Source organism: Athalia rosae, chromosome 3 (genome assembly GCF_917208135.1).
Source record: "Athalia rosae chromosome 3, iyAthRosa1.1, whole genome shotgun sequence".
Lineage (NCBI taxonomy): Eukaryota > Metazoa > Arthropoda > Insecta > Hymenoptera > Athaliidae > Athalia > Athalia rosae.
Genome location: NC_064028.1, coordinates 6102824 through 6125756, shown reverse-complemented (window position 1 = coordinate 6125756; position 22933 = coordinate 6102824). Strand labels below are relative to the sequence as shown.

At 36.8% G+C, this 22933-nt stretch overlaps 2 protein-coding genes across 7 annotated transcripts in view; both read left to right on the top strand.

Moving 5' to 3' along the window:
* Nucleotides 1-8249, top strand: part of LOC105687722 (protein dimmed-like) — a 68882-nt gene extending 60633 nt beyond the window's left edge. For all 4 annotated transcript variants that reach the window (XM_048653242.1, XM_048653245.1, XM_048653244.1 and 1 more), the window contains 4 exons: nucleotides 733-897; nucleotides 2827-3015; nucleotides 3486-3622; nucleotides 5208-8249. In XM_048653242.1, coding sequence (XP_048509199.1) covers nucleotides 766-897; nucleotides 2827-3015; nucleotides 3486-3622; nucleotides 5208-5364 — 615 coding nt within the window. In that variant the 5' untranslated portion in view covers nucleotides 733-765 and the 3' untranslated portion in view covers nucleotides 5365-8249. The remainder of the gene's footprint in view (nucleotides 1-732; nucleotides 898-2826; nucleotides 3016-3485; nucleotides 3623-5207) is intronic.
* A 378-nt stretch (nucleotides 8250-8627) lies between these two features.
* Nucleotides 8628-14624, top strand: LOC105687683 (leucine-rich repeat protein soc-2-like). Of its 3 annotated transcripts, XM_012403505.3 has the most exons (6): nucleotides 8628-11517; nucleotides 11627-13005; nucleotides 13088-13257; nucleotides 13332-13420; nucleotides 13510-13684; nucleotides 13872-14614. In XM_012403505.3, exons 1-5 carry the CDS (start codon nucleotides 11454-11456, stop codon nucleotides 13674-13676), a joined length of 1869 nt encoding a protein of 622 aa, XP_012258928.2. In that variant the 5' UTR covers nucleotides 8628-11453; the 3' UTR covers nucleotides 13677-13684; nucleotides 13872-14614. The 3 variants fall into 3 exon arrangements, with proteins under 3 accessions (XP_012258928.2, XP_012258929.2, XP_012258924.2); XM_012403506.4 differs by having other exon boundaries at nucleotides 8628-11477; nucleotides 13510-14624; XM_012403501.3 differs by having other exon boundaries at nucleotides 13510-14617.
* Nucleotides 14625-22933: the final 8309 nt, after the last annotated feature.

Below are 22933 nucleotides of genomic sequence, written 5' to 3'. Positions count from 1 at the left end.
GAATAAAATGAAACGCAACTATTGGAATACTTACAATATTCAGAAGTATGCAGGCACGTAATACGTGTATATGCATACGCGAGAAACGCGGCGCCGCTCCGCGGCTACAGCGCGAGCTTTCCCGTTTACAGTGTGAAACGTTTAAGAATTTTCAACGCTATTATTATAATGTGCAATGGGTAATCATTGCCGGTATAAAATTAAACGTACCCACGTTTCGCGTATACCCCACCGCCGTATTTTATTTAACTAATTAATTTCTATTTATTTTGTTAATTGCTCCAACGCAGGCAAAGATTACAAAGACCGCATACGTATTTGAAATATCGAGAAATTCGATCCTGCTTCAGTTATTGAAAAAAATTTCACTTACGTATGACTCGAATGTACAATGTGACGTTAATAACAAATTAAAGGACTTTTCCCACACATCCTGTTACACGCTTTTCAAGCTCACGAAAAAAATTAGTCCTATACCCTCATTCTCCGCGATTTGAATCCAGATATCCGTTAGCGTGTTTTTTTTTTCCTCGTTTCGCCACCCCGCATTTTGAAATGAATCGAATATCTTCCGTATCTTCTCATGAAAGATGAGACTGAATAAATGCGGGTAAAAAATATTTCAAATATCTGAAGCGGTATATGGGACGGAAAATTTATTCTTTCCAAAGTTCAGACGTGCGTACGAACTAAATGTATAATCGTTCTTTTTCCCTTTTTCCATGTTTTCAGGATAATAGCTAGGCCGTAGCTATTGTGCGAAGAATGCGGAGCCTCGAAAGGTTATCTGGCAGCGACCAAGACTGCGCTGACCAGGAGATGTACATCGACCTGGATGACGCCTCCGTAGACTCGCTCACCGGAAAACGAAGTCGGCATCATGTCGTCTCCGCAGAGGTACAACACACTCGGTTTTATATTATAACAGCTGAGCGACGATAAAAATCAATAGAAACAAAGAAATTCGAAAAATTCAAAAAAAAAAAAAAATTACGAAACTCTTCACAACGATATTAATTTATTACAACGTTGGTAAAAGTAGCGAAAATTTCCGCCTCGTTCTAATACCTGGTGAATATATTCGTAGTACGCCTACTATCTGTGAATTTAGTGCAGAAACCAAAGAGAGTTTCGCGAAAGTGGAAGGCAACAACAGCTTATGTACATATATTTACTTATATGTGCAGCAAACCCTGGAGCAGCGCAACGGCACCTCGATATGCCATTAACCGATAAATAACGTTGCTCCGCGGGAGTCCACTTAAATATCTACAGGTGCCCTGGCGCCTTCGGCGTCTCGTGCTACGACATTTTATACCGTCGTCGTCGCGTTGTACCTACATACCTTACTTACTTAGATACTCATAGCCGACGAGCGTCTCTACGTAAATCTGTGAGAATTCATCCCTCGCGCTTTTTAAAACTCCTCGCGGTAACCATAAATCTATAACTGCGTTATAAACCGATCGAAATATACCCGTGCTACGCACGTGGAAACCCCAAGGGGATTTTCTACACCGGGATATGAGAAGAAAGCTAAATGCCAATTTATCTATCAATGATTTTCTACAATCTTCGATTATTCGATGGAGAAAAAAAATAAACGAATAAATAGTTTCGTATAAATTAATGCAAATGAAAGAAGATACGGGGAATGTGGACAGTTATGGTAATTAATAGGATGAAATCGGAAAGGAATCTCTGTACCTCTATACTTTCCTGTTACATCTCTTACGGTTATAATTGTTACTTATGATCGCTGAGGTTTTGAGCCACTTCCGGTTACATTTAGCCACTTCCGGTAGACTTTTATCGCAAGCTATGTGGTAGAATAATATATCTATGGTGGTAGTCATTGACGTTGACGAGATCTATCTTGATCTGCGAACAAGATATTCCTTTTCAAAGTACCTGCACTGATATTTCCATAACTTATACGTCATTAATCACTGTGAGATTATCTGCGATAGATAATTAATGTATAATCAATATATCGCGGACGAAAAATCAGGCGAATTATCACCTCGATCAATTTATTACAAGTATTTCTACCGCGATGCATATGTAAATGCACTTCAAATTATCTGTCCTCAAAATCTGTATTGGGTATGCGTATAAAATTAATATTAATAGATTTCCGAGTATACAGCAGCCCCCCTTTAGATTTTTTATCCATTTATACGATAATGGTCCTTGAATATTTTTAATCAATTCTTTTCTTAGTTTTTATCCACGTCCTTGCGGATCGTTTCTCATATTTGCAGTGTGCGTATTTTTGTTACATTCATGTACAGTTGTTGCAAAATTTATGTAATAAATTAATAATGGTCGGAATAATTTAATACACCTCTATCATATTATTAATTATTTGTCGATTATCATAATTGATATCCACGCGGTTTAACAAGGTGCGCATTCTAGCCGCGGTGGTACTCGGATCCTGATTTATAGCTATACGATCATTTTTTTTTTTCTCAATTACACGAAGTTTCGTTTTTGAAAATGTTACGCTCGTTCGTTACAAAAACCAAGAAATAACGAAACTGTCATTTGTATGAATAGTTGTATCGACGAGATAACTATAGCAGCTGAATAAATTATTGTCGCAGTTCGTGTGTGGGGAGAAAAAAAAATTCAAAAACGTTCAAGGCAAATTTTACACCGTTAATGATTTTATAAAATATTTTTTGACAGATGATCGATGTTTCATCTTTCTTTTCTTAAAGAAAGAAAAAACAAAAAAAAAACAAAAAAAAATTGTCGATAAATCAACAGAGACTTCGAGAGAAAATAATGCTCATAATTTCGTATCTGTTTCTCTCCAAGGTGGGCGAGGAAAGTGACAGCAGTGGTAGCGAAAGAAGTCCTAAGCAGGCAAAAAGGCGGAACCGAGGGGCACCGCCGACGACGAGAAGACGTAAAAGTGGAATATCCGCGAGAGAACGCAACCTTCGGAGGCTCGAAAGCAACGAGAGGGAACGAATGAGGATGCACTCGCTCAATGACGCCTTCGAGGTGATTGACGATTACCGATTTTATCTCTTCGATATATACATTATAACCGACGAACGTTGGTGCAGATTTTACACGTGATCCAGCGGTGCAAAATGCGGACACTCATTCTTCAAACCTTAATTATAATATAATGTCCGGCCACGGCGCCGATCCGCATGAAAAATCACCGACAACCAAGTTGACAATTCTCGCGATTCATTTCGATTTTTGTCCTTCTCCTTTTTCATCACGTGTATGGAAGACCGAATTAGCTCATTTTTTCCACCGCAACGTTGCAGCCAAGGCTAACGAGAGAAAAAAAAAAAAAAGAAAAAATTCAACTCGGCTGGCAAAAAATACATACTCGTTAAATTAAGATATTGGTTTATTCGACAACGAATGTGTAACGTGTTTCTAATCTCATTTTTAATTTATCTGCTTTCATATTTATTTATTTTAATTGTTTTTTTCTTTTCTCTTTTCACCGATAGCAACTACGAGAAGTTATACCTCACGTTAAAATGGAAAGGAAGCTGAGCAAAATCGAAACGTTAACGTTAGCCAAGAATTATATAATGGCACTGACCAACGTTATATGCGAGATGCGAGGGGAGGAACAGCCTTACACGTAAGTATCTTATCAGCTCTCTCTGCTGCAAGTATTTTTACAACATAGAATAATTATCGTTCTTTTTTTTTTTTTTATTTAATTTTTTTTTATCTGGTTCAAATTCTCCCTACGAAGAAGAATCCGTGAGCGTATAAAAGTCTCGATTTGTCGTACATGGACAATTCGATGGAGTTTTTTTTTTTTCTTTTTTTCATTATTATTTTGTTTATCTTCATAATGTAGAGTAACTAATTTCGGCTTATCGTTTCGTTTTCACTTCGAGGACGGTTTTAGTGTAGAGCATTATGTGTGGGTTGTAAACGTTGCAGTTTCGTGGCGCGTGCAGCAGTTCAGGAGCTGCTCTAACGTTTAATGGTACAGTTTCTTATCGGTGCCCAATAAAATGTGTTGATCAATAATCGATTCGAAACGACCCTGTGTCACGGATCACGCTACAGCAAAATTATTGTCAAGGCCTTGCGCACGTACATAAGTGTGCTCGTGAAATGCTTAGCTTGAAAAGTGTTTATTTGAGGTGAAAAAACGCGAAGAAATTTTCATTTTTAAATTGATCAGATCGTAACACCGAATATCGTCAGGAGCGTACGATTTTCGCACTCGAAGCTGCAGCAGAACGCGATCGCCTTACTTGCGCTACAGGTTGATTGAGAAAATCTATCGGCGGACTAATTAAAACGAGTATTATATATATATTTTTATAATTCTCGCACGATGCGCCGAGACGATATTCGTTCGCGAATCACGATTATAGATATTACCACGTCTGGAAAAACCGGTTGTTCCGACGATTTCATGTACATATATATACGCGTATATATATATGTAGATTTTTTTCTTTCTCACACGTACACGAAGGATGTCCAGCAACAGCATCAATCGTTGTAAAGTCCTTCGTTTCTATATATTCTCCGCGGTGCAGAGTGATAATATTATTTTTCGATCTTCGCGGATCTCGATTCTCTTTCAAAGAAATAATGTATTCTGGAAGCTCTTCAAGAAAATTCATTTGAAACGCCGAGTGTATAAATCTGACTCTCGAAGTGCTGTATAAAATGGTGCACTGCTACAACAGAGGTATTTAAAAAAAACAAAAAACACCAATCGTTATTCAAGCTCATATCCCCCTGAAAATCGATTGAAAATAAGTCAGATGAAAATTTAAAAATTAATTCATCAATCGATTTTTGCGGTAAGGGGGTGATATCGAGGAGCCAAGTTACTGCCGAATCTGTAGCTACAGACGATCACCCCGCATATCGTGTCAACCGTAACCAATCGACCTTCGGGGATCGTTTTATCGCGTAACTCATCGTTAAAAATTATTTTGTTGCGGGGGGGTCGCGAGACAGGTCGATATACAAGTACAGAAACGCAATCAATATTCGCTATACTTGATCGATGAATTATAGATTATAGTATAGTGAAATCGATATGACCGGCAAGAACCTATTCCAAGATCGAAACCTCGCTAATGTAGAAATTCTTCGCCATTGATTCGCCTCATGATACGGAGTATACAAAGAGCGACCGATCGATTTCTTTTATACTCCGATGTATATTTTCGAATGTTGAATTTTTTTAGATTCGTGGACGGTGAATGCGGTTCGAACAGCGGCGACAGTACGGGGCAGCACGAATTAAGCGGTGGCGAACAACCGGAAGAAGCTTCTCCAGCGTCGATGCACGAAACGAATAACAATAGTTTACTTCATGAGGATTTGGAGCGTCGAATACCATAATTTTCGAAAAATTTTAGTGGGCGCAGAGGGTCGAGGATTGCCCGGAAATAAATTTAACTTAATTTCACTGAAACCCACGGGATTTCGCGAGAAAAATAAACATGGAAATTTACGAAAAAGTATAATATATAGCTAAAAAACAAACGTATATAAACACTGCTTAAAACAAATTTATCGACATAGATGTATACACATATGTAAATCATATTGTATATACCAGCGCGATCTGCACGACAGCAGAAAATGTAAATCTTTATATATATATATACATAATATTATATTATAAATCGAAATCCCTATGCATAAATTCGCATAAATAATTTTGCCGAAACTGTATAGGAAAGTTACGCGAAAGTATCATCACATGATAACGATAATAATATTATTGATAATAAAATATTGAAGGTAACAATAACAACAATAATAATAATAATCAATAAGCATCTAACCATGATGATCTAACTAATAATCACAACGATATGATATAACTCTGAGATATTGTACTCGGAATTCGGTTACCCACGATGTAAAAAATATATACAATTATTATTGTGCGCGTATACATATGTTAAAAATAAGAAGAAAAAAAATATAAGAAAATCATATTTGCAAGATAAGCACACATATTATATACATGTACAGAACATATTTGTGACTGTGCGAGATTGGACGATGTATTGTATGTTGTTCGTTAATATTGTTTGTATTCTTTATTTTTCTTTTCTGGTTTTTAATTTTCTGATCATGAACATGTAATCCGCAAATCAATTTTTCTCATAAATTGGCAAACGTACGTGATTTAATTACCTACGACCATGAGGAAAGGAAGGTTTTATTTGTTATAAAAAATGATGATAAACTGTGATAGTTGTTTTTCTGGTTTTTTTGTTCGTTAACGATTCGGTTCAAAAATAAACAGACAGGGGAAAAGAAAATCGAAGACCGGATGTGAAAAAACTGTGTGAAACAATCAAAATTTGAAAGAAGAAAATTTAATTAAAAATAGAAAAGAAATGGTGTAAATTGAGTGTCGAACTTTACAAAAGTCCGTGGTTAATATGTGATTAACTTTTATTTAAAGAAATGAACTAAGGACACGGGAAAGTGATGTAAAATTTACGTTTTTTTTTTCAACGCTACGAACAACAAGTGAACGTGATAAACTCGATTTAAATTGAACAAAGACGTGCAGCGTGTTATGACGAATCTACCGTCCACTATATTAAACAAAATGAATATCTAAGACTGTAGATTTTATATTGTAGTGATGGATTCGAGAGATTATCAACAAATTTTATAATTACAACACGCGTAAAGTCCAAGAAAGTTACCAAATACATGTGTTACAAAAACGAGTTACCATATATTGCGGTTGAAATAAAAGTAAAAGAGAAAATTTTTTTTCAAATGAAAAATATATTAACGAGCAAGTTTTGCCAAAAACATCTTTACACACGACAATATTAAACGCAGTTCACATGCCGATCAGTTCTATGTCGGTTAAATAAAAATTAAAGTGAGTTGAATACGCTAAATGAATAAGAACAAGAAAAGAGTAAATTGAATTAAAAGAACTGAAGACCTCGCAAAGTGCAGCGATCGGACAATGAATGAAAGTATTGCCTGTACGTAATACCCATGAACCGACTGAGGAATTACCCTCTGTAGCAAAAATTTTCGAAATTGTTTGTATTCGACATCAATCCAGAAGAGTTTGAAGATTTTCCACCAGCTCAGGCCAATAGGTGTGGGATATTTTACATGAAAATATATTGTAAAGAGAAGAAATCTAACCGGGATTTTCACTATACCTTATGATTTTTGTGTATGCTAAAAATCTCCCCAAATTTCGCGATTTCATTTTTTCAACTTGGTATGGTAACGAAAACGTTCCGTCTGAAGTATTACATAAATATAGGAGAAGGCGAGGCCACGAGAAAAAAAAATTTTCATCCAGAATGATGTTTGAAGTCCTCTTTGATCATTTTTAAAAAATTTTTCACAAAATTTTTGTAGTACGTCATTTTGCCCCGCTACTCCGTTGTGCCTCGCCTTCCTCTACACATAATTATACCAAGTATATTACAAGAAAAGAAAACTTGAAGAGTACATTTCTAATTCCGATTTAGCCGGCAGCTATATTAGACACTGTCAGTAAAGGGTCTCTACTAGACACAGCAGCGGAATAAAACGAATCAAACGACAGAGGCTTATCGAATTATCAATTTGTACATCAAGTGTTTTCAAATGGTACATGAGATACTATATATATTATAACCAACTATTACCAACGTTGTGCTCGAAGAACGTGTCTTAATATTGCCTGCTCTCCCCGTAAACATATATTTGCATAATTATATATACATATGATGAATGTAGGGCAAAATAATCTTCCTAAATGTATAACACATGTTTAGTACAATCTATAATTACATCCATATAGATTAATATCCGTTTGAAACGTATAAGTCGCCACGCAAGCCACGAATTCCCATAAGATTGTGTATGGTCGCGATTTTAGTCATTTTGATTCCCGTTTCCATTTATTCTTTTCTTCTTTTGATTTTAAGCCTTTCGTTTTTTTATTTTTTATTTATAATTGTATGAGCCAACTATCGTTAACATTCATTTGTCTTCCAATCATACTAAACACAATAAATAAATATTAATACATGTTGTTGTGTAGTGTAGATTAAACCGCGTTTGTGATGTTAAAATTCACGCATTCCAAATAAAAATTCCAAGCACATTTAAGCATTTCAACCGCGAAAAAAGGGTATCAGTTCTTACTCAGAGGTCAGGCAGTGAGCGATGATCACTGCAGCAGACAGAAAACACATGAAAAATGTAACGATATACATTAAACATTTGCTTGAAATTCTAAATTTGAGAATTCTTAATATTCTATCGTCTGACCCGAGGAAAAAAAAAAACCAAAATAAAAAATCTGTTATTTTTTTACTGTATAGATTTTGTAAATTTCTACCAAAATATTAAATTATATTTATATAAATAATACGCATAACTAGTTCTTTTTTTTTCGAATTAGCGAAAGTATATCGAGAGAGAAAAAATTCAATAATTTAGGGATACTGTGCAATCATGGGAATTTTAATTACCGAATGAATTCATTTCCGTTTATTGTTTAGTTCGGTTTTCTTTCTGTAAAAATCGTGCATTCATATATATTTGACAAACAAAATGATGAAGGGTCGATTGTATTTTCTGTGTTTATTTCTTGTAAATTTACGCTATCTTATAAATCACGATATATCTGTGTGCATGAATTCATGCTATATATATTTGAATAATTTTTAAATAAATGAATTTTATAAGTGACCATATTACACATAACACATAATTATCATATGCTGTGTGCATGTACTGATGAAGAGATATATATATTTTAATATAATACAAACCATGAAATGATAATATATATATATACATATACGATAGCTTGTTTCTTAAGTGTGCCGGTTAGAAAAAATTAATTAAACAAGCCGAAAGTTTTGATAATATGTATTCAAATTTTACAGTAGTACACTTTCAAAATGACCTACGAGAAATTACAAAGAATTCTATGTACTTCATGTTCATAAATGCATAATCCGAAATACATATTCCTATTACATAACTCTACATAAATATTAGCTTAATTATATCACGTTAGTACAGTTCTTCAACCAGTAAAAGAAAATTCAAAATTCTCGATTCACGACGAGGATGAGCAAGCTTTATTATATCGTATTATTGGTCAATTGAACCAATGAAAAAAACAAATTGATCATGCAATTTCAAATTATTTACCATAACTATACTCGGTTAATCGCAGAATTTTACTAGCGTGTGTCTATTTTCTTATAAATGTATATAAATATGCCCACGTTAAAAGAGAAATTGAAAGGAAAGACAATTGCAACAACAACTTAACGTATGTATCTATATACAAATATGAAATTTAAACGAAATATTTTTAAAGATAACTAAAAAATCCGAAAACCCTCGCAAACTGCATGAACGCATTTAGTTCAATTTTTCATATTCAACAATATCCGTATTTATATACGCTATACCGTGTCATAAAGTATTACATTGCGGTACGTTTTCGACATATTTCACTAGAAAAAAGAATAAAATAATACAATGGCTGCCAATTAAATGTATACCATTAATTAATAATCATTAGATCAATAATAATAAAACAATAACTTCATGGCGTGACTGCTAAGTGCGAGGGATATTCGGAAAAGCTCACTGATGGTTGTACATATTTGATATAATAATATGACATAATTATTAATTTAGAAAATAGATAAATACTAATTGTTAGAGAAACTACAATGGTTTATTTAAACCAAATTTGGTCGTATCTCCGTCCATTGTATATGCGAACAGCTGATCTGTCTTGGAGAGTCATTTAATTTGAAAATTCACATCAAAAAAATAAAATTACAATGAACTTCATCTTTATTTTGATTATTATTAGTAATTGTTATGACTCCAGCTTTTATTTATTGCGTGATTAATCGATTCGCCGGGCAATTTGTGCGTGCTATGAAAATTCATCATTTCCTCTGTGTGTGACACGCATACGCATACAAAATACGCATATGACATTATATAAATTAACCGAATTCTCCACGTATGTCTCTTGAAAAAAAAAAATATTGAATTTGAATTATATTTAATTTGATTAGTACATTACATGTGTCGATTAATATTGATAAACGTGTCGTCACGAAGTGCGTTTTGCAAAATGCGATTCGATGCTTTCATTAGTACACTAGTACATTTTTTTTACTGATATTACGCAAGTCTCCCTCATGATCGTACTAATTACTTTGTCGCACACCTGTTTAAATTGATTTTTTGATGATGCGTACGCTCGCACGCAATATTGTAGATATGGCTCTATAAATATACATACATTTTTCAACATTTTTTGAGGACTGATAGCTGGCCTCGCTTGTGATATTTCAAGAATAAAAAAAAAACCATTAATTCATCGAACTTTGAATATTTATTAACAGTCGTATACCAAGGTCAAGAAGCTGATTAGAGAAATTCATATTGTATAAATGTCATTCTTCGATAACAATTTTTTGGCAATTTCATTTACATGGACACTTATAACTGCGTCACTTTTGACTTTAAAAAACTAGTTAATTGACGACAAAATATAGGCGTCAAAATCATATCGGTTTAATGACAAATTAACGATTACTGAACCCATTATGAGAATGATCGGCTTTCTTAGTTCAACAGCTGCACTAATGACTTTTGGAAGCACGAAATCGGACCCTAAAATTTGTAAGACTCTTTCACATTTGGAATAACGAATATACAGATCGTAATTAGCGCTTATGATTGACGGCGAGCCGTTATAGTTTCAAATGGTCATGCAGAGACAGCCTTGCTGCTCGAAAAAATACGGTTTAGTCCTATAATCTATTCGTAGAACAATTATGATAAATTGGCACAACGCTAAATGCGCGATGAACTTTGTTGAAAAAAGATTAACAATAAGAGCTAACATCTACAATAATTATTATATGTCCGCGCTTTGTCGCAGTTACTTAAAATGTACAAAGATGTAATACGCAGAATAGTTCGTTCGCCTGAACTGCGATTGCAAATATATGCATCCCATATAAATGCCTAATTGATGAATTGTAATGAATATAAAAATGATGTGTTAGAATCACCCATATTCAATACAACATTAAATATCCATATAGCCTTGTGCTATTGAGCCTTAAAAATATATGAGCTGGCCTCTACAGGGCCTGTTTAATGTAATTACACTCGTTTTTATTACCTCACACCTCATTATGCATCCCTACAAAAAAAAAAAATGAATCATTAATTGTATTCCAGACTTTGTAGAAATTCAAAATTCAAATTCAATTCTCTTGCCGATCGTGGCGGCCTCTACAAGGGACGAAAACTTCATCGCCCATTCATAATGTCACATTTATTTGGTCTTCTCACGAGTGATCAGGGCAGACATCAGATCAAGATGTCAAATGCCACGTGTTAACAACAGTCTGAGTTCCTTCAGTTTTATAAAAGAAATAGGAGAGTAAATGACTGAGGAGTATAGAAACTCTGTACGTAATACGGTACAACCTTGCAAACGAGTCAAGACGGGTTAGCCATCACATCTGTTCATATTAACTTCTAAAATTTATTCAAACACTTGATAATCCTGCACATACTTTTACATGAGTTTTTACTGACTGCTATCCCTTTGTTGCAGAAATGACTGCTGGAGAAAATGCCATTGACACATGTGAAGTTACAAAAGCCAAGAAAGGCGCTGAATGTAAAATAAGCGCATTACCTCCGATATCTTCTACGCTGAAACTTGACTCTTTATTGAAAGATGGAACCATTGAGGTACATGACATATTCGAACGAAGTCAGTTCTCAATCGTTGTTGATTTGTCAATGAAAAATAATGGCCTATCTTACCTACCGACAAGTTTTCACAGCAATTTATCTATTCTCAGAAAACTAAATTTATCTGAGAATAATCTCGTGAAACTATCGGTAGGCATTGAGGCACTGCTAAACTTAACAGAGTTGATTGTCGATGACAATAAACTGGAGGTGCTGCCGGCCAATATTGGGAAATTAGTGAATTTGAGACACCTTAGTGCAAAGGGAAATCAGCTTAAAACGATTCCGGAGAGTTTAGGAAAATTAGTTGATATAGAGGAAATTGATTTGAGTCAAAATAAACTAAAAACTGTTCCAGATTCGTATGTAAGCTTCAGCAATCTCATATCTTTGAATCTATCATATAATGAAATGAAAGTCCCTCCAACATGTATTTTTCAAGGAACACCAAGTCTCCGAATACTCAACTTATCCTACAATCATATCACAGATTTTACAAGAGCTCCTTGTAGTAATAAGCTAAAATTATTGTACCTGAATAATAATGCCAAGAATGAACAATTCCCTGGCTGGTTGATCACCGAACGTTTGGTAAATTTAGAAGAAGTCGTTTTAGATGGTACTATATTTGCTTCATTCGATGTTGTGAGTAAAAGACCGCAACTTTCCTACGTAAAAAAATTCTCCATGGTCAACTGTGGCCTCTTTGATACTGCCTTTGAGCGGATACTGAATTCCTTTAATGGATTAGAAAATTTGTACATTGGAAATCACACCATGATCCGCAAGAGAAACGTCTTCTGGATGATTCCCTTTCAAAGTTTTAAAAGCCCTAGCAAATTGATAGAAATCGACATTCAGAATGTCGGTCTGCCTGTGATATCACCGGAAATAAACTTATTAAAAAATTTAAAACTGCTCAATATTAGTCGCAACATTATTTCGTGTCTACCTGAAGAGATTTGCCAGCTACAGCAACTAGAACTCTTGAATTGTTCTTTTAATAATCTGTACATGCTACCGCAAGAAATTGGAAATCTCAAGGCGCTTAAGATACTGTATCTTGAATCTAATCGGCTTACAAGCTTGCCAGAATCCATTGAGAACTCATTTTGTCTAGAATATCTAGATCTGTATAATAATGAGTTTACAGAACTTCCGATACAAATAGTAAAGATTCCTAAGTTGAGAGCTTTGGATATAGATGCGAATATTTTTAGTACTGAAAATTTGCAGGTAGTGTATCAGGGTTTCAAAGTATTTCAACTGAGGGAAATGATCATTCTTTACACATCAAACTATGTTTTATCAATTTCAGATTCCAAACATCGAATATCTTAAAGCAAGAGATATCTTGCGAGCATCCAACAACATTTCGCAGTTTCGTGTCAATCGAGAAAAAGTTTTAAGCGAAGACGAATATTCAGATAGTTCCTATAGTGCCGAACACCCAAAAAACAGCTGTAGCGAAGACAATAAATCCGCAAAGTAAAGAATCTGCAAATTAGTGTTGCACTAATTATCATAATCATCAAACAGTTGCTTATTTTACGGATTTTCAGTGATGATGCAAACCAGAGTTTGAGCGATGTTCGAAGTGTTGAAAATTGGGATATCTCCGATGATTCGGACGACGAATTTGATCCAACAGGTAGTGTTGGAGCACAAAACACTTAATGAGAATTGATGTAGAAAAATAGCATGTTCAACTGATTTATCTCCGCTTTGCCATTGTTTCAGCACCACCAAAGTACTATGCAAGTACTAGTTCTCTATATTTAAGTTACGGAAAATTTTTCCCAGCAGATATACACGTACTTAGCATAAGAGAACAGTTGGCAGCTATAGAAAGGTTACATGGTAAGCCTTTATCAACGATTGAGGAAGGACAGTTCGATGATGCTTGAGATCGAAGGTGAAGAATGATTGATGTATGAATGTGATTGAAAAAGTTCAATGCAAAGTATTTCCTCTCTGTTTCGTTTCGTTCTTTTCATTTTTTCCAGAACTATGAATGTAAAATTCACAAAATGAAGGTTTTTATTTTATAGGATTCAGAAGTATTTTATATTTAACAGTGCCTATTTATTTTTTTCTCTCAGCATCGGATGCCATAAATTTTCCGAAATCTGAAGTGCGTTTGTACTTCTATGGTGAATAAAAAAACACAGAAAAAACTCGCTAATCGAGATCAGCACACCAAATCACTTAAATTTTCTGCAAATTATTGCTCAAAACGTATTCTTATCGAGAGAGACGAAATGATTTGTTCATTTGTACTCAACCCTAATCATCAAGTATTGCTCGAACCTGTATTCTTCATGTGATATCAAATGTTCTATTAGAACGCTAACTTAAGAGAAGAATTATAAAAATATCTCATTTATATTTTGTACAATAAAATTCGATTAAACATAAATCAAAAAATACTGTAGGATCAGAATTACGTCCCTGCGAAGTGCAGGCAGTCATAGAAAATTCCTGTGAGAATTGTCCTCATTTCCTATGCAGTTAGACCATGTCTAGAGTTGGTCTTATATACTAACTGATCTGCAAAACCACAGTCTGTGAGAAACTATCGGCGATTAACAGAGTCAATCCCCACCTTATTATACTTGTCTCGTGATCCACGGTATGTTTGAAAATTAGCCATTGATTTATATTTCAATATAACTGCAGTCTTCAATCAAAAAAAATGCATTTTTATCGAATATATGTCAATTTTTTAAACAGACGTGAATGCATATAACGTTGACTAAGAAACATATCTAGTTGCCTAACTTTAGGGGTGGGCAAAGTTGAGATTTATATTAATACCCGGGAGAAAACGAAAACTTATCTCGAAATCAATGGCAAAAGCATCCTATCTGACCCACAACTAAATCGATTGAATAAACAAAAACATCAAATGAAGAAAGTGTGGAAATGTTGTTTACTTCCCTATTGTATCACGAAACCATTTTCATAGAATCAACTCTACTTGTAAGTCTCGTGAAAATGTCGATCGACTTGTATAAATGGTGTTTACCATTCATTATTAATTATCAGAATAAATAGACGGAGTGTTTCATTCCACGTGGGACCAGCTTGGGGGATGAAACGCTGAGGGGAAATTCCCTGATGCTATCTAGGAAAACATCGACTTATACCTGCAGACGCAGGGCGAAAAGAAGACAAAACCATAGAAAGTATCGTGGAATCGATCATAAAGATAATAATGATTTTGTTTTCGACCCTACGATACGAGGGGAGCTCAGCATCCAAAAATTGACGCCGATTCCTGATCATGTTTGCTAGATATTGTTGTTCTTCAAGAAGTAACAACTACCGCACCATGTTCCTTGGATGAAATGAAATGACATCAGACTCGGTATCATGCCGGAATGCAACGCAAAACGGCCAAATCGAAAAAGTGAGGAAATAATTTTAAGTGATATGAACTTCCTTGAATTATTTAAGCTGATCGTATGTTTTATCATAGCTCATTTCATAATTTTTTTCTCTCAATCGACCAACGCTATTTTTGTGTGCACAGAATTTATTCGAAATCAGAGAAAAACCCTTCAGCAAAGTCTTTTTTTGTTTATTCTGTTTTGTTCACTTCCTGATAAGACTTCGGTGTTTCTTTTATATACGTATCTCCCCTTAAGTTTATGTGTGTTGCTAAACTTTCATCCAGTAAAAAGAGACAAAACAGAATCCGTGAACTTGGTTCAGCCATTTCAGCGTATACCGAATCCTTATCATTTACAGACATCTCTCGACTTGCGCAACTATTGTATTTTTTTATTCCCCTTGTATTTCTGATTAGTTTTTTTATTTTCAGGGAAAACTCATCTGCAGTTGTGCTATTGACAAAAAAATCAGATTGTTTCGTTTCACGAGGTGATGAGCTGGTAGTCGTCAAGCTGCTAATTCCACAAACTGAAAATAGGTTCGATATATCTATGGTAAAACTTTGAAATTATTCTGAAACCGTGCGAATGAATGGAACACATTTGATTCTGAGAATCGGCACAGGGATTTTCGAGCCCCTAATCGGGGGTGCCTAGTTTTTTCTTTCTTTTTACACAATCCTCCCCTAGTGCAGCCGATTTATTAAGTCTATTAAGAAACTGCGAAACAGTTTTGATCGATAGGAAATTATTGGGGTGTTCTGAATGGAATCTATAACCCTGCAGAAACACCAATGGCCCGTGGCGGGGTTTTGCGAACAGCGTTTCTCGCCCCAAGGGTAAAACATCAAATTCTGTACTAGCTTTTATAGCTGTTATGGGGCAGCGGCAGCTATACACGTTTACTGACAGGGCTGTGTCGAGCGTAAAAGAAAAATAAAAAAAATAGAGGCTGAAAATGCGCTGTTAAAAATTCGAACGTATAAAATAAAAAAAAAAAGCAAATGAACGAAAAAAATTGAAAAAAAAACAAAAAGAGTTAACAGTCGAGAGAATTTTCTGCCGGCAATTTTCCCGGTATATATACACCGTACAAATATCGGGGGGGGGAAAATTGCGCCAATTTCGGGGGTCTCTGGGAAAACAACGACCCGTTTTGTCCCTGCGGTAAGGAAACGAGTGTTCGGCGTGTAGGTCTTGCGTATTATACAGGATATTTCCCAAAATTGTTGCGGTTGTAGCCAGTTTTCATACAGCTATACGTGTATACCGTCTGCTATGGCGTGGGTATATGTATAAGATTGGTAACCGTAAACGGGATGAACCCGATTTCACGGGGTATTCATATTATACCCCATTTTCGTACTCATCAGGGGATGAAATATGCGCAGAGGTTGCGTGCGGAATTTAGTGTCTCGTATATTATGCACAAGAAGATAGCGTTTAGCATCGCAAACAAGCGGCAGCTTTCATAAAATACTCCCTTCAATTGTTCAGCCGATGAGGAGACGATATTGAAAAGTTTTCCGTTCTATAGCTAATGGGGTTAGCAGCGTACGCAAGGGGTGTAAACTTTTGGACGCACGGTCGCGTGATCAACCCCTTTCAATGAGAAAAATCACAGGAAATTGCGAAAATCTATTATTACCCGGGCGACCTCCCGATCTAGACACGAGTCGAGGTTCCTCGATTTTGGGGTCACTATTTCCGAAATCAGATTAGCTGAATTTATAGGGGCACTCTTGTCCCTTTCGCGGGTCACGTAGCTTCCCCAACTGGATACGTACACCTATGTAGTAAGGTTCGGTCTTCGACGCTAGTCGCAGTTCTTCGCCTCAAGACTTTCTACTTCTTATTCTATCCGATAATTAATTTTTCTTACAATTAGACGAGCGGAAGCGATTTTTCCACATAAGGTCTCCGAGACTCAATCTATAATAATTGCTCACGTGTACGATTTCCTCTTTTCCAAGATTGAATCTTTTTTTTTTTTTTTTTTTTTTTTCTCCTTTTTCATTATCTTACGGGATTTAATCTTCGTGATACGCGACCGATGCAGAAGTAGCGACGGCATAGCAGCAGCAGAAGTGCAGAAGTTCGCTGAAAGTGGCGTCGATTTAAACGATATTGTGCGATAAGGATCGCCGGCTGACGCCGAAACGCACGAAGAAATGTACCGTGAAATTTAGAGTATCGACTTTTTGGTTCCTCGAACGAGTTTTAGCTGTGATATATAGTTTATTCCGGAGGTATATAGCACATAAGAAGCACAGGCAGCACGCCGAGGTTTTCTATAAACGAAAACGAATTCCCGATAGAGATTTTAAGGACCTAATATGCATAGAAAGAGCCTTCTCCCATTCTTCCGCACGCGGTTTGACTTTTGAGATCTTAATCTCTCTCTTGGGTGATGTCTCCGTTAGATTTTGGATTAGAAAAGTTGTTTTTTTTTTTTCTCCGTTTTCTCTGCGCGCGACATACAACAACGCTCGAAAAACCTCCCCGAGCTTTCCTATATACTTTAAAACGAGAGACTTGACTCGCGGCCACACCTATTCGCGCCGCCGTTCGGAGAAATTTTATTTCATACCCACGAGGAAATCTATAGGATTTTTTTGGGGTTCGTTCGCTGTATACACGCGCCCTGAGAATTCCGTCCTCCCGCGTCTAACAGATGAGATCCGAATACTATATCGACGACTTGAGGGACCCAACAGCTTTTTCTCTCCTCTCGCGTCTTCGCTTCTCTTTTTCTTTCTACTTGGGTTTTCTCTCTTTTCTTTCAGTTTTTCTTTCCTTTTTTCTTTCCCTTTTTTTTTTTGTTGTCTTTGTTCCTTTTTTCTACCCACGCGTTATATAAGACCGACGTTAACGAGGCAAGGCTAATTAACTACGAACCAAATAAAAAGTCTCCGAAGAACGAACGTGCAACTCACGGTATAGGTATATATGTATATATATATGTACGTATATACGTATTTACGCGAATCTTTTTTCTTATGCATAATAAAAATTTCCTCTCAAGAAAATCTAGGTAATTTTCGGAACTGGGGGCGCGTTCGTAAAAATTCTAATTCCCTTGTTCTCGAAATAATTTTATGAATTGTTTCCACGTTCGAAAACTCGAAAGCGCACTAATACCTCCGTCTGTTCGGTGTTAGGTGAAAATTTAAGGGCAATTCATCCCGTGTAAAATAACACAGTAGAGTTTGCCGCATGCATCTGGCTAACAAGTCGTTTGTAATTAATGTTTTTGCAACCGTTCGTTCACGACGATGGGCCCGTTGGGAGCGCTTTCTGTTTTGAGCTTGCTGTATTCTCCATACGTATATATACGTGTATCCTCCCCCCTCCCCCCTCCCCTCCCCCATTTCCCCCCATGCACTTTACATACGCACAACCTGCACCGGTAACACGTTTGTATTTTACGGACGCGCGTGTCGGTGAAAACCGAAGGTGTTCAAGGGGGTTTTGGGGGACCATCACTCACTGGTTCGTGTTTACCGACCTATACCGTATTATATGTTGCGATATAGACATCCCCCCCCCCCCCCCCCCCCCCCCCCCCCCGATAGTTAATCTACAGGGACGGTTTAACAACGCAATCGATTATTCACGCTTTCCGAAATTTTTCAAAATTCTAACGCATTTCCTCTAATTCATATCTCTATTCGTAACAGATCGAGAAAAAAAAAGGAATTTTCATAGTTTCCACCGATCGTGGTACAAATGTTTTTTTTTTCTATCACTTTATTAATTTTTTTCTATCGGACGATGCGATGACACGCCCCATACATATGCAGTACATATTTTAATGTGGGGGTGAAATTTAATATTCCACATGGTACATAATGTACATAATATTTGCATTGTAATATATTACCCCGCGTAAGTATGTGTATGTACGTAATGTACTTATGGATACATACATATAATGTACGTGTATAGATGTATATATGTATACATAAACTGTATATCTAATGTGGTTAACGACTCCAACGGGGATGACGCGATGTATAAATTCAATATTCATGCGACGTAAACTGTAAAAGCTGATGTGCTGCATCACCGGCACCTGCAGTAATCTGAAAACGTCTTATGTAGAATACTTGTATACCTGTCCATGGGTATATAATGAGGTAAAGTGGTGTTGACGATGTAATTACCGCGAGCTTAAACTTCGAGCGCTAAAATCCACGTGAGTAGCTTTAAAATAAACGAACCAAGAAGCGAGATGAAAGAAATGAGGTGAAAAAAAAATTCACATCCTGATGGACCGAATAATTTTTCCCCGTAAATTTAAAAGCCACGAATCAATGCCGTGCGGATTACGAGAGAATTCGTTTATTCGTGAATACTTTATCCCCATAATTCTATTGCCAGCGAGTAATTTTGCTTTGTGGCTTTGTGAATTTAGGGTTCGGGTTGAGATGCAAAACCACCGAGTTAATTGCGCGTGGTTGACTCGTCGTACAGAGTCAAATTCTTAGTATATAAGGTATTTCCTTATCCCGAAAGTCCCTGACTTCTGGGTTTCAAGTTTAACGTTGATTTACGACCTTTTATGACAGTTGTTCTGCTCCACGGAATAAGCAAGGGTAGTTTATATTACACCTTCAACGTACATACATATAGAGGTATACGAAGGAAGATTTGCTGCACTGCAGCTCTCGAAACCACTTGACAAAGTTTACGGGTAAAATTATATCGGAGAACTCCACGTAGAGGTATATGTAGGTGTACAACATATCTGCTAGTTTTTCACCCTTAAATATTCGACTCATCCTATCCTAACGAGTAAAAACAGAAAAAAAAAAAAAAATTCATCAATTAGAAAAAAATAAAAAAAAATCACACTCGTCTGCAGACTCTCCGCCGAACGGCATCAGCGTTTTCGTTGATAGAAATTCGAAAATCCTTTCGTTCCTGACACCCGGCAGCTGCGAGCGATACGTTACGGTGTATACAAGGCTTGTATATTGCTCCGAGGTGACGAAACTTCGTCGGGTCCGCCTCATCGACTCAGCTACTGCAGCATCCAGGTAATCAACTGCTGATTTCCAATCTCAATAAAGCCGGTAATAGAGCAGTTACCGTCCAACAGATCCTCTTTCACCCATAGCTTCTGTATATCTGTATATAATTTTGTATGTAACTTATGTTTATATAGACGCACAGCTACACCGGCTATTTGCACATTTGACCATAAAAGTGCAAATTTTCATCAAACTATGTATTTGTTGGGTTTACGCGACGTACAGCGCTACTCAACGGTAAATCAAATTTTGGCGATGAAATTCTTTTGATTACATCTGGTTACATAGGTACACGAGTTTCCGTGGTACGAACCGTCGAGTTTGGCGAGACTGAATAAATAAGTTCAGCAAATGAGTGAATTTTTTCAAATCCGTTTTTCTCTGCTTTTTTGATTTTCTTTTTACATCGCGTCAAAGCTTGCGCTCTTTATCCCTCGTCCCCGCATCCGTCAGAATCGGTTTCGGTCACGTACGATTTTTATTTGACAGTAACACGACGGGATAAAAGTACATTGCTTGATGTAGAACCGTAAAAATACGTTTGACAATTTTATGTACATATATATTCGATGCAAGAAACGAGACTTGGCGTCAAACCAGCGGGCAAAGTAAGAAGAAAAAAAAATGGCTAACAAACGCCCTAGTATACATCTGTATAGATCTACGAGCGAATCGCTGTCACGCCGGGTTATGTCCGCGGACCGAAGATGATAATCCGGTGGACAATCGGGCTGTAGAACAGAAATTTTCTCCATCAAATACGTGATTAAACGTATCGAAGGAAATCGTTCAACGCGTACGGCCACGCCGAGTAATCAATTTCTCTTCCAAAGCCCGGCGCGTCCAGTTATTTTTGACCGGTCGTCTGTTTTTGACGATATCGCGAAACTCAACCGAACCAACGCGGCTCCATGCAATTCAACTCGTTGAAAACGAATACGGAGCTGTGGACGTTATACGTGCGTATAGTCGGGGTATCGGTACGTGCAGCACAATAACAAAAAGCCCTATACCTACCTACCTACCTACCTACCGGTGAATTTCAGGCAAAGTTGGGGGTAGCTATACACGGATATATATATGTGTATATATGTACATGCCTTTCACATGTGCGTTCATGTTTGCTAGCAGGGATCCGCGATCTGCACGAATAGCGATATATACGTGTATTCGAGAGATGTTTTCCCCCTTTTTTTCTTTTTGATTCCATGTGGCACTACGTACGGCGAATTCAGCGCAAATATTATCACGAAATGGGGTTGTCAATTTATTATCCTCGTAATATTAATCTGACCGTAAAGTAAAAAGTAGAAAAAATGATGAAAAAGGAGTACAAAAATCTGTTCCGACTATAAACGCGTACACGTACCTGTGCGCGCGTATACGTATACAGTACAGATGCGATAAAACTTCAAAGTTTATTTATTTTACAATCGCGGGGGCGCTAATCTTTTTTTCATTTCTCTCTCGTTCGCAGTTTATCGGTGAATTTTCGAAGCCCGCGTAAGCACCGAACGCACTGCACCGCGGCTTAATTATATTTCTCTGGCGCTGTATACCGCTGCAGGAGAAGAAGGACAGGGAAACGAGGGGCCGGCGGACACCAGACGCAGTGATTGGTGATTTTCATTTTCCGTTAAAGGTACCTTTACTGTGTACATTTATTTTCCCTCGAGCACCCCTACACAGTTTCGCTAAGTAGCCTCGGGATTAGACCCGTTGCGATATAAGAGCCGGTTGCTCCTGCACTATTAATGGGGGTCTTCTTGTTGCAATTTGATGACTGAGTTGTCCCATGGGCGAAAGAATAAGGAGGAAAAACTGCGGGACTTCGGATCATCTGAAAGCCCCGCGGACCGGAGGGTCTTCAAGATTGACATTTTTCGTACCGAAACACAGGTATTATTATATTTATACCCTACTACTTAGCGCTCTCTACCCCCGACCCTGACACATATCCGACTTGCATTCTAAATGAAGAATTCCTTTTGGGTTTCGTGAGTTTAACTCTCGCGATTTTTTCCGTTGGCTGAGCCCTCCTGCGGTTTACTACCTTCGGTGTGCGACTGCAATGAATAGTAGAATTCGAAGAACACGCGATGATATAAAATACAGAATGCGAATTGAAGAAAAGTTTTTTCGGAAAAAAAAAAGTAGGAGGGAAAAGAAAAAAAAACGATTTTCCACCACGGGGGATCATCTGCGTTGAAGCTACGCGAACGAGGGCGCCGCTGCTTTCAGGGGTATATATGGAGTATAGATATCGCTTTTTATTATTTTCCGAAACTCTTAGAACATTTGTAGTTCGGTCACGAACGTTATGCGGTTGTAACTGCAGAACGGAGACGGAAATCTGCCAAAATATGAGATCCGAATTATACGGGGTAAGGGCGAATCTTTTTATACTTTATATACGTTTTCTTTCGAAAAAACCATTCCTACGGTATACTTCAACCCCGCATTTATTTCTACGGATGATCCGAACCTGTGAGAAAAAGTGATAAAAAAAAAAAAAGAAGAAGAATACAGTTCTTGTTTCAGGAGAAGTGCATATGTATAAGAAAAGAGATAAATAAATATACGCGTTCACATCGTGCTGCCCACGCGTTTCACGTGGGCAATGAAAGGAAACATCGATCAGTCGTTTTATCCACCTATATAGGTACGTCAAAATTAACATAATTCTTAAATTCGTTTTACCAACACCAGAGGAAACGATACGATTCGCAAGCT

What these genes read in the sequence shown, in the direction of transcription:
- LOC105687683 (XM_012403501.3), top strand. Translation starts at nt 11,454, where the DNA reads ATGACTGAGGAGTATAGAAACTCTGTACGTAATACGGTACAACCTTGC. An exon ending in TTGCAAACGAGTCAAGACGG is followed by an intron (nt 11,518 to 11,626) that starts GTTAGCCATCAC and finishes CCTTTGTTGCAG; the next exon opens with AAATGACTGCTGGAGAAAAT. An exon ending in TTAGTACTGAAAATTTGCAG is followed by an intron (nt 13,006 to 13,087) that starts GTAGTGTATCAG and finishes TATCAATTTCAG; the next exon opens with ATTCCAAACATCGAATATCT.